At 32.8% G+C, this 13,137-nt stretch overlaps 1 protein-coding gene across 10 annotated transcripts in view; it reads left to right on the forward strand.

The window, feature by feature from the left end:
• LOC106784531 (myb-like protein X) overlaps positions 1–13,137 on the forward strand; it is a 29,565-nt gene that overhangs the window by 7,655 nt on the left and 8,773 nt on the right. For 3 of the 10 annotated variants that reach the window (XM_014744189.1, XM_014744190.1, XM_014744191.1), the window contains 4 exons: positions 878–1,078; positions 1,539–1,648; positions 4,878–5,042; positions 5,902–5,985. In XM_014744189.1, coding sequence (XP_014599675.1) covers positions 878–1,078; positions 1,539–1,648; positions 4,878–5,042; positions 5,902–5,985 — 560 coding nt within the window. Of the gene's footprint in view, positions 1–877; positions 1,079–1,538; positions 1,649–3,586; positions 4,207–4,285; positions 4,424–4,877; positions 5,043–5,901; positions 5,986–7,957; positions 8,360–9,799; positions 10,071–12,679; positions 12,765–13,137 lie in introns of those variants that run through there. The other 7 variants (XM_014744192.1, XM_014744194.1, XM_014744195.1 and 4 more) reach the window with 7 other exon arrangements.

Consider the following 13,137-nt stretch of genomic DNA (forward strand, 5'->3'; position numbering starts at 1 on the left):
CAAGATATAAGTGCTAAGGCTACACATTTTTATTTTGTTTTTTGTTTTCATAAACGTGCGATTCAAAATTGAACCATTAGCGATGTGGTTAAAGAAATTGTTCATTAAATTGTAATTTAATGTAATGTCATCGTTGCGCCGAGTAAATTAATTATTATTGTCGAAATATGTATGTTATCATAAATTTCATTAATTTTATTCATTGCATTGTATTATATTCAATATTTTCGTATTGAATTAACACAAAATATCGTTCTTTATTAATTGGATTTTTTTCTTGGAGATATACGAAAGACATCGCACATGTTAAATTGACACGAATCAATAAATTTGTATACAATAGTCAGGAAATATTTAAACGTAAAGGAAAAAGGAAATGATAAAAATAACAAAGCGTCTTTTAGAATTGTACTCGCGATACGGTGTAAAGTTTTAATTTCGATGCCATACGTATCGCAGTAGTTGATGTTACGTGACCGCTCATCGTAAGCGTATTATGTGGATTGCATCTTATATTCGAAAGGTCAATAACTATATTTTTCCATTCGTTTAGCAAGTAGGTAGGTAACTTTGCGATGTAGTTAGTCGTTCGATTTAAACAATGCACTCGAATAAACAATGCAATTGTAACAATAAATAGAGCTTGGAACTTTGAAAAATAATATTGATCTCTGATTGTTATCTTTTTAAATAAAAATTAAATAAATCAAAAATTAAAAAAAGAATAAGAAGAAAAAGGAGAATTATTTTTTCGTTGGAAAATGTGCAAATTATTATATTAACCCGTTTTCGTAACCATTCCTCGAGAAAGTGAGTAAATATATATTAGCATAAGGTTTGCGAACGCGTATCAATGACCGATGAACGATGCTTTCAGGAAAGAAGCAGACACTCGAAGAAAAACGAAAGAGATCGTCGTTACGGACGACGGTCGTTGTTGCGCTTGCTGTTTGAAACCATTCTTGATCGGACGCGGCGTGAGTTGCAACGATTGTGGCCTCAGATCCTGTAGAAAAGTTTGTTCCCGTTGGGACTGCGAAGACAACGCCTGGCATTGTCTCTTCTGCCATCAGCAAAGGTTCCCCCTACTTTATAGTCTATCCTTTATTTCTTTAAAACGTACGCGCACGCGAATACTTACTACAAAAATATATATAAATTCGTGCGTGTCGCCATCCACTATGGAAATTATTCGTGAACGTGGACTTATAGAAGAATACGGTACTTTACTGACATGAATATCGGTATAGAAACTACCAGAAAAGGATGGTGGCGCGTTGGCTTGAGCAAGAAGAAGTAATCCAAAGATAAAAGGTGAAAGACAGTAGCCAATTAGGATCCTCTCGCTCGCAAGAAAATTCGTTAACTTTCGCAGCGGGTCATCATCGTCGTCATCAGCGTGTACACGAACTAAGAATCATTTCCCGAAGATCTTACCGCTAACGAGATCATTTCTTTTGCAAATCTTTTTACCTTATCCGTTTTAGGAATCCTCTACGTACGAATGACGACGATCTTTCTCAATGAACGTTTTTTAGGTCGTGGGCGAGAAAGAAGGAAAAGTGGTTCGAAACGTTTGGCGGTACGTTCAAGGAAGAGGAATTACATCGTTACTTCGATACGGCTAAATCTCGCGTCTATGTCGCAGGTTTGTATTTTTGTTTAAATATTATTTTTCGTCGATAAAAAATAATCATTTGAGAGACATTAAACGTGTGCGTGTTTCATTATCATCATCATCTCATAAAAAAATAAATTTATTTAAGAATAAGAGCTCGCGTGCAGAGAAAATACTTAAATGCATCTAATGAAAAAAGTCTAATGATTCTTTCCCTGTTAAAGGTAAACTAATTGTAAGTATAGTAAGTATTACATGTAAAACGAGCGTGAAATATTTAGTTGACGCGTAATCATGCGATGTACGAGCAAACGAGCAAACGTTATATCGGTCAATAGCTTTTCCACTTTCGATCGAACGATTCTTTCAACCATGCATAAGAAAAAATTCATTAATTGAATCGAATTACAGGCGTTGGAACATAGCGCGAGAAACTTACATTAGCGAATAAACCCTTTCGATATCGGCTACGTCGTTAGGGATAGATGACAAACGTTTTCCCTTAGGGCTGTTAGAAAAGTGTGCGAGCTCAAAATATATCTCATATATACAAAATAATTATTTATCGTGATATTAAGAAATTTCGGGTTAAGCGCGAACTCGTAAGTCATTCTTAACTGTTGTCCTTGTTCGAGAATTAAAAAAGAAAAAAGAAAAAAAGAAAAAAAAGGAATTATCTAACGGAAGAGGAAACAATGAAGATAGATAGGTCAAAAAATATCTCACGGTAAATTCTCGGCAACGTGCATTGTTTCGATGCACTCCGAACGCGATCTTAGATCGGTGAATCGTATCAAAATGTTTGATCGGGAACACACCGAGAGAGAGAGAGACTGGAAGATATCTTGTAAGTATTTACCTACGTAATGCACAACGTTACCAGGATTTGAAAAAAAGCTTTTCTCTAATTCGTCAAAAAAAGAAAAAAAAAAAAAAAGGAGAAGAAGAAGAAGAAAATGGAAGAGGAAAATAAAAGCTAACAGGATGAGAGATCGTTTGCGGCGATGTGACCCAAAGACGTGGCATCCTTTCTCTCAAAAGTAACGCGGCCGATGATTATCATCATAGAATTGTATAGGAAGAAACAATCTAAAAAAGATTGAACGAACCTGTGGATCCGGATTTGGTAGCGATCCAAATTGCCGACTCTTTTAGGATTCCTTATTTTCAAACGTTGTTTCTTCCAAGGATTATCTTTCCTCTTCCAAGTTTCCTCGAGTCCTCTTTCTTCCCCCTACCAAAACAGGAGTTCTCCTAGGAATGAAAGAAATCAAATTGACTCTTATTATCTCTTTAAAGTATACAATGTTATCGGATAAAAACTGCCATGTGTTCTACGCACAAATGTTGTCTTTATCATAATTTAAATAATTTAAGTATTTATGATTTACAATTTATTTACATTTTTCGTAAAATATTTTACCACGTAAGTATTTTAAAAAATAGATAATTTTATAACTCAACTATGTTTCAAAAGCTCGATATTACCAGTAAGACGCAATTTAGGTGTTTGGAATGTGAATTTTTTCCTTCGAAATAATACTTACGACAAAATTAAAGGAAATTATTTTTCGTATTTTAATTCGGTAAATAGTTGATAGAAAAATTGGAAAAGATTAGACACGTAATTGGTGAAGAACGCGTAAAAATAAACATATATGAGTATATCTACCTAGCTGTGATACGTACGCATACTAACGTAAGACGTTTCTGCGTGTAGTTCTATACAGAAAGGCACGTTCCTCTTCCTCCCGTTGTCCTCCTCAGCACAAGGTGGTGAACCTCAGTTCTGCTCCAGTACTCTTGGAAGCAACGTCGCGCATTTCCTCCTCTCTTCTCGCGACCTTTCTCCGAGTGATTCGTTCATCCGTTATATTCGCATATTTTTAGATAAAACTTATACTCCACCTCTCCAGCCTTCTCGTTGTCTCTTTAGTTATTATCATAATCATGATCTATGAAAATAAGAAATGTTAAACGAATAGATTACAAATGTGTAGTACCCAATTCCGGACAAAATTGATACCACCTTTTTTCTTTCAACATTTTTTCATTGATCGTGAGTGAATAATCATTCGCCGTACAAAGGAATACGATGCGATAAATAATTTTAATAACATAGGACGAGTAAAGAAAAAAGAGAAAAGGGAAGAGATTGTCGTAAATCACGAAACTGTTTAAAGCAATTATCGGCGAACCGGAAAATTTGCTCTCGCTAGATGTAAATCATTCAAACGTACGAGTTAATCATAGACGAGTTAATCATAGAATCGGTTTGCAGTGTGTGCGCGTGCGAGGATTAATTAAAATGAGTGCGATTGTGTTAACGAGAGATAATGTTATTGTTGAATAAATATACGAAAGGGATTACAGATTTATGAGAGAAAGCGAGGAACGTGCGTAAAATTTAAAAAAGAAGAAGACGAAACGAAAGGATACGTTTGCTGCTTGAAAGAAGAAATATTGAAATGCGCGCGCAAACATGTTCACCGACGATTGCGAATTTCAATGAAAATAAAAGGAAACAAATATGCGTACCTTTCCGCAAAAAAGGACAAACTTTCAACGAAGAAATACCTTCTCGTTAAGTTAGTACTATCGATTATTTCATTATTTTACATTCGTTATTATTAAAAGGAAAAAAAGAATAATGAATTGTGAATTGAATAGGAAAAAGATAGTAAACAACAACTATCCCGCATGGTTATTTTCCAGACAGGGCGATAACAGCAACGCACTACTGCTAGCCAAAGCGATGGTGTTCGCTAACAGTTTTGTGGTCGCAGATGCAACGGAAAAAGAAACGTGTGGTTAATCTTTAATGCTTGTCGATACTTTCGTTTAGAAAGCTGTACCAGCAGATGGTTCTTTAGACAAGTTTACTTGTAATACATTACCGGTCCCCATCATTCGTTCATCATTTCAAATTTCCTATCAACTTCGAAACTAAATTATTATATAATCTATAAAATCAAACGAGATATGTTTAATAGCATTATTTTGTTGTTGTTTACTCGCTACTGGTTTAATCGAATATGAAACGTTGTATCTATAAAAGCCGGTTTTATTTTTTTTTTTTTAAATCTTTCATCTTACAGAGCTACAAATTTTCAACCGTCCCCCCCCCCGCGTGCATTCATTTGTGACCGCGCGTGTGTAATTATGATTTGAAAAGATATTAGTAATATTCAAATTCTTGCAATATTATTTTTGGATTTTTCCAAGTTCATACACGCGAAGTGATAATTATTATCTACAGGAGTTGAAAATGCAGCTACTGGTTCGGGTTTGGACCTGGCCGCGGGTGGTCAAGAAGACGCGAACACGATGGAAACCGTTAGAGCCTTTATAGAAAAATTCATCGAAGATCTAATCGGCAACGTGGACGACGCATCTATCGCACGTCTCTACGATCATCCAGAATGTAAGTAACGAAACATATTTTTTCTTTGATATACTTTTCGTAAGTTTCTTATAATTTTGCTTCATTTTGAAATGAATACTAAACGAGCTTGATTACCGTTTTGTGCTGCCACCTGTAAGCAAAGTTTCAAGATAGAAATATGTAAGACGTACCTGCTTTTTTACCTTTCCAATCAAAGCTTGAAAGATCAACGTTTCATTCATAGCGATTGCTTAAATATCAACAAAATTATACCGCGCAAAATATATTTTTGTATTTGTAAAGACCACGTCTCGATTGTTCAGTAACTACGTCTTTGTTTTTATTGAAATGATTATCATCGTCACTCATTTTTCATTATCTTTTGCTAATTTTTGTATAAATATTGAATTATATTAATAATCAGTAACATACACGAGCGCGCATATATAGCATTAAAAAGTAAATTTTTCTAAAGTTCCAAAATTCTGTATACGACCGATTATATTTCAGTCGAAATAATGTATCGATACGATTAATTATCGATTAGAATAATTTTTATAATTAAAATACGAAAACATTACAATATCATACATAGATCAATTCTACCGCCAGATGGTATTGTATTAGCAAAGATATTTGTCGTGCTCGAACAGGTAATACTAATAAATAATTACGGTAAAGTGATGCATAAATTATAATAGTATTACGAGAACAATTAAAGAAGAATATCGACATCTACGTATTTCAAGTAAAAATATCATTAACTCGAATAAGAAATCACGTTTTAATTGGTACAACACTTACCTGCTATATTCCTATTTAATTTTAACAAGTCAATAATTCTAACTATCATCATCCTAACATTTATATTAACTGCATCGCTAACGCATATTAACAGATGACAGGCTTTTGGCAACGTACAGCGTAAAATTGGCCGATGCTCTGGCACGATTGGCAGTCTCCGTGCATCTCAATATTTCGAGTAAGTAATAAATAATGCATAAATACGTAACATTTTTATTATAGAAAATTTTATTCTCATTTAATTAATCGTTTAATGCTAATCGTATATAATTCTGATTTTGACATCATTCGCACGATGTTCGGTATTGAACGAAGAGAACAACTGCAATGGCGGACATTTTTTTTTCTTTTTCATAACCGACGAGCTGCAATTCAATTATGTTCGAACATCCTACTATCTTACTAAGCTAGAAGTATATATATGTATGCATACATAACTATATACATGTATAAAATTACATAAATGGTATAAAGAGAGAGATGGAGGTAGAAAAAAATCGTAATTCCTGTTCAACTTCTCTTAAAACGACGATTAGATTATTGGAAATTATTAAAAATTACTGGTAATTAATTAAATGTTTAATTAATAATTAATAACGATAAAATAATTAATTTAAAATCGTTGAAATATTAAAATGAATAATATTCTTACCAAGCACGCGTTGAAATCTACTTGTTTACGTCAATACGGATGAACTGTAACTGTCTCGTGTATTTACAAACCGAAGAAAAAAAGTAATCATACGTATAGAAATAGGAATAAATATAAATAGTTCGATCTTGAAAAGGACGGTTATTGTTTCCGAGATTGTTTTCTTTTTTATTCACGCAACGATTCGACTGATCATTAATTTTTCAAATGAATTTATTACTCTTTATCGTATATATAATTAATTTTATATATTTATTAATAATTTTTTTTTATATATATATATTTTTTAATCGCGACAATTAGAATAAACGATTATTAAGTTAATGCAAAAAATAATTAAGATTTTTATTTACAGTAATAATTAATATGTTATAATATTACCGTTTCGGGGAACTGAAAAAATTCGAGTACTTTTTATCAATAGAAAAAAATAATACGAAAACTTGGAAATAAGAAAATCTGTGTCAATTGAAGTATAATAAAAATGGACAATTATTTTTGTACCAATCTATTTTATGTGCTGCATAAATAGGCTAATATATGCTAATATGTATTTATCCGAATAATGCTTTTTTCTTTGGTAATACTTTGTATGGTTTCGTACTACTTTTATATACCCTTATATATCCGATTATCTGTCTAAGCAACTGTTCCCATTTTTTGTCTCTTTTTCAAGGTAATAAATCGATATGATTATTCCATAAAACATAAGTCCCAATTTTCGTCAATTTCTTCTCGTACGAATTATGAACGAAGCTTAATCGTTGCAGAGTTTATAAAACGGGTCTGTACAAATATTATATCGTTTTTTTTATTCAAGGTAGACGATACGTATTCACGATATATGTATATGTAAGCACGTAAGACGTGATATGTTCTTATCGGAATATCAAGACCATGTTTGAGGCATTTTATTATTAGAAATGTTCAAAGTGAGAAAGAGAAAGAATGACGCATTTATATACGATACGTAAGCTTACATTAAAACATCATTTCCCTTTTACTACGTAATCGCTCATACCAATAATCACTGATTAAAAAACACTTGCAATCATTTGGTTTATACACGATAATAAACAAAATAGGATTCGATATTTCTAACATAATTTTTGTGTGTACGTTCAATATGTTGCCAAGAGATTCGTTTACAATATATCGAACGTTTATAATTAATAAAAGTTTTTTTTACATCGAAACGATTGATTTTAGAACCCGCATTAATAAAATATTGTTTACTTGTTGTAATTGCAAAAGAATGAAATATCGGTAATTAATATTTTATTATAAATACTGATGAAAAAGCGTATAAAATTACTGACCCAATAAATAAGCAATGACATTAGATATTTTATCGTAAATACTAATCAATAAAAATGTATAAAAAAAAAATATCGATCCGATAAAGGAATAGGATTGATTAGAAAGGTATTAGAAAGGCCATAGATTTATATGAATGTGTAAAGGCAAATGTATGTCGTCTCCTTTTCATGAAACATTTTTCGTTGAAACGAATGTTCCGACGCGTTCGCGTATAGAAAGAACAAAAAAGGAAAAAAAGGGAAATAAAAAGTTGGGCGCGAATTTAGAAAACGCAGCAGCGACTCCTTAAAAAAAAAACTTTCTTCTCTTCTCCCCACTAATGTAAAAGGAAGCCGTACGGAAGAAGGCGTCGCATGTGGGGTATGCGTCGTTCGCATATCACGTCGTTGCTTTGCCAAAGTATTTCGCACAATCAGTCGCTCGGTGGCAAGCGTTTACGTTCGTCTCTCGCGAGTTTAAACATAAATAATCCTTTATATTATTTTTCCTCGAGACCTTCGATTTTCTCCTCCGAATTTCTTTTTCGAGAAGGGATTTTTTTGTTGACATTACTTACAACCTCGGTGTGGTATTTTGTAAGGTGACGTTTCTGTGATTTAAACAAAATAACATTTTTCGTTTCTTCGATTTTATTCAAATTAAGTTAATGTCTTTTAATCTGCCAATGAGGAATCGGAATGAACAGTATATATTTCTATACTTATTATTAGTTAGACTGACATAAGAAGATTCTTTTTCCATTGAAAGAAGAAACGAAAGTTATACGGGCATCTTTAGAGAGAGAAAATATTTAACTAGACTCGATTGTTTAAATTCTCGGAAAGAGTTTCTACGAGAGAATTTTCTATCTCTTTTTGGAGAGATAAACGTTTTATTTGTTTTATAAAAGAAATCTTTGCGAACATTAATTAATGATTATTGTAATCGTGTTCGATAGATGAACGTATCATTGATCGACGATAATTTCTACAACGATCATCAAAGACAAACATCGTGAAAATTTTAATATTAAGATTGAGACCTTGCAACGAGATAATAGAGACTCATTAAATATTTTTTTTATATTATTTTTCTAGATAAAACGCTCGGGGATCCGACAATCTATTAAAAGTAATTAATTTTTTTCTTATTGCACTGACGCTCGCGCGAAGAAAATAATGAAAAAGTATATAAAGGTCGAGGAAGTATCATTCGAATGATTATTTTTCAAAGTAAGAATAATTATTTAAATGAGAGTTCAAAGATCGTTCCTAGACACGTGTTACGATAGTGTGTAATATAAAAAATTGAATATATAAATATTCACAAACGTCATGTGCACAGTGATTCGATAAAATTTTCCTTCCTCGTGTCCGTTTAATTCAATCTGTTGAAATACTTTTCGAGGAAATTTAATTGAATTATTTAAATACCACGTACCTATAAGACGTATTTCGTTCGTTATTTTTTCATTTAAATGTTAGTTTTTTTTTCAAACTTATCAAACTTTCATACGTATTCGATAAGTTTCTAATAACGTTAGGTGCTTATTTGTGGCGATCAAAAAAAAAGTAATAAAGTTTCGAACGAGCAGGTAACGACAAGCGATTCTGTTTTTTTTTTTCCATTTAAAATACATTAACGTAAGAACCTTTCATTAATTTGGATTCTGAGAATTGAGAAAGTCATAAAACCGAGTTAACTTATTTCTAATGCGATTGAAAATATTCTGGAAGAATGGTCGCGTACATAAAAGTAAGACATTGTTCGAATACAAATCATTTATTACGTTACAATGTGTGCAGATTAAAGGTGTCTTTGATAATCACGATGAGATAGTACGTTAAATCGTCTCGAAATATTATCAGAAGAAATTGGTGAAGCGAGTTAATACGATTAAATAAACGGAATATGAGCACGGACTTGGTTCAAACATGATTTTCTATACCTCGTGGCAGTGTTATTTTTTCTTTTTATAAATAATTTCATTCGAATCAAATTTGGCTTTACTTGACGTATGTATATCATTTTATTTAAACAGGACATGTTAGTTGCGATCGAATATACGTGATCGATAAAGAGACTCGACAAATGTCTTCGGGAGAAAAACAAATATAAGAAAACAAGTATGAGAGAGTGAAACAAAAAAAAAAAGAACAGTGAAAAAACCCTAATTCCGCGTTTACCTATCTGCAATGTGACTTGAAAGGTACGTCAAATGTCGTTGGAAATAATCGGAGAGATGTGGACCCTTTTTGGCGGGCTAATCATCCTTTATTTCATCTACGTTTTGATCACCCTCAAAAGAAATGGTAAATAAATAAATAAATAAATAAGTGAATAAATAAATCATTCTGTGTGTCGTTTCAAAGATGTTACGAACGAACACGTTTCCTTTCCGTGCGTAATGCTTGCTTATTTTTATCGCAAGCGATTATACATATGTAATATGTATATACATATATACATAAATTGTTACATACGAATAGTTCACATATCCTTGGCACAGTTCACCTTCTTGACATATTACTATTTGTACCAACGATTTTGCAGAAAGAAAAATACCTCATCTGTTACATTATATTCAAACTTTGTTCTCGTAACTGATAAGTTATACATGTAAATGCCTAGTAATCGTCATTTCATAAATAAGTTTTTATATTTTTTTTTCTTTTTTTTTTTTAAATAATCGATCACGTTCGAGTACTATCGTTTAGAAAATTTATAAGTAAAGTTGTGGTACTCGAACCTTTTTAATCTGAAATCGATTCTTGAATTACTCTTGGATTAAATATAGGAAGTTGTTTTATATTAAATATAGGTTTACTACGTATCTACGTTAGTTTAGATGATTATAGTAAGTTTTTGTTATCGTTATCGATAAACGATTCGTCGTAATCGACATCGAGCACTTAACAAAACGCTCGTAATGTTAGCAACGGTTACATTACTATCCGAGCTTATCTCACGATTCGATCCATGAACAAAGTTAGCATTGAAGAAACTTTGGCCGTGGCATCTTTCGTAATTAACTATCGTTATTCTTGTTATCCGAGTAAAACGTAACCTGTAAGTAAAAGGGACGTCCAAGAAAAAATGCTTTATTATCTTTGATTTTGTTTCATCCACCTGGAATGTTCTTCCCTACCCTTATCCCTACCCCTACTCTTACCCCTCCTTTTACCTTCTCGGTTAAAACTAGTTCAGAGTAACATATTCGCATTCCGATGGTTAATTTATCGCGTGAAATCGTTAACACGGGATGGGTGGAGAAAGAGAAAGAGAAAGAGAGATGAAAAAAAAGAAAGAACGACATTATTCTCTTTTATACAACGGTTCGCAATTTCCGTTGACCTGCTTCTCTTCAAGTTCAAATGTGAATTCGTCGAATAATGCCTGTTTTTTTTTTTATTTTCCTCTTTTATTTATACAAGTTTAGGCTTTCGAAGAAGAATTTTGGATTCAAAGTAGAATGAACGTAGACCAACGAATACGAAGTATCGTAGAAATCCTTCTCGTTAAATCGTTACGTATATACATATATATGTATATATAGTATAATTCAATAATCACTATGATACTGTTACATCATCGGGTTACGTTTCGTATAACATTAAGCTGGGGAGGTATTTAAAGTAAATTAAAATAAATTTCGGAATGAATTCTAAGTGAGTTTTCTCTTTTTCTGTTTTTTTTTTTCACTTGGGCCCACTCCTTTAATTTATTTTCATTGCAAGAAAGGTGCAATTATCTTTCTTGCGACGCATCCTTCTTTGAAACGTCAAGTATCAAAACGGGGAACGTCTCGGTTTCATTTAATACGATATTTCATCATGAAATATTACGTTTGTTCAATCTTCTTTTCTTTTTTTTTCTTTGAAATTAAAAACGTTCATTATTATACTTGATTACTTAGATACACGCGGCGCTCTCTCTCTCTCTCTCTCTCTCTCTCTCTCTCTGTAAAAGAATTAATTAAGCAAACAGAATAATAAAAGGAATTGTATATTTGTATGCAAATTCGATTGGATCACGATGATTCACATGAACGATGTCCTTTTATTACAATCGATCGAAGATTCGTATCTTTTTGAAGATGATAAAATAGAAAAGGATTATGCTAGGCCTACAGTACTTTCCACGTTTATGTTTGTTTCCTTGCGAAAAGAGAAAAACGAAGACAATTGACGTAGTCGGACGATGATATTACCCGAAGAAACGCATACCGTTTAATTAGAATTCCCCACGAACGATTGCTTCTGACAAGGAAAGTAAAAGCTAATAAGTACCTGAACGATGTATAAAATAAGAATCTTTTTTTTTTTTTTATGAATCGACTATCACAAAATATAAATAATCACGAAAGAAGAGGACGGAGAATATTCCGTATGTTCGTAATCGCAATAAGATTAGGTGGATGCTTCGTTAAAAGCTAAATCATTCGCATTGGTTTATAACAGCATCGATAATGAATATAATATTTACGACGGCTATCAAGTAGCAATAGAGAGAAGGGAAATAACTGTAGATGACCTTCACCTTCTGGCCGAGAGATCAGGGTTAGAAAGTACGTCGCCGTCTGTCAGGTGATCGAACGTATCCGAGGAATGAACATTTAGAGAGACGACACAGTTTTCTCATTTTCCTTCATATTCCATATATATCTATTTGATTAAAATATTTAATTCACACATCAGTAATGAACTTGAGCTTAGTTAGAATCTAACGAGCGTGAAAGATATGAAATTTTCTTCTGATTACTTTCGTACAATAAGAATATTCTTCTAATCGTATTCTGATCTCGACGTTCACGTGCGACCTTGTAAAAGGCCGTCCGTCTATCGTTACTCGTCGTTTCCCGTGGAAAGAGTTCAGGAGGTCGATCGATCGTGAATTTCACTGAGAAACTCAATGTTCAGATAGAAAGAGAGGACAAATGATGCTGAGGAATCAACGGCAAGGCCGCCGGCTGGCTGGCATGCACGTTGGCGCACACGCTGACGCAGGTGAAATCATTCTTCTTCTTCTTCTTCTTCTTCTTTGACTTATGTTAGACTTTTAAACTTGCTACTGCAAAACAAGACTTCTCTATTCGTACCATTATCGGCATGACTTGGCCGATTTAAAAGAAAGTGCTAGCTAAAAGAAGTGCATATGCATGTATGTATCCATCAATCGCTTTTCCCTACAACTTTAATCGCTCAATTTCTTATCTTCCATACTAACTCTCTTTGGAAACTAACTTCGCAGTATCTGCTACGCACTGACACTTTCGACGAAAAATGTCAAACGGTCAGGCTTGTTTTTTTTCATTCAAATATATGCGTATATATATACGCATAGTTCAATACGAGGCAAGTAGATTATGACATAGCAGTT

Source organism: Polistes canadensis, unplaced genomic scaffold (genome assembly GCF_001313835.1).
Source record: "Polistes canadensis isolate GaletaPanama2010 unplaced genomic scaffold, ASM131383v1 scaffold_37, whole genome shotgun sequence".
Lineage (NCBI taxonomy): Eukaryota > Metazoa > Arthropoda > Insecta > Hymenoptera > Vespidae > Polistes > Polistes canadensis.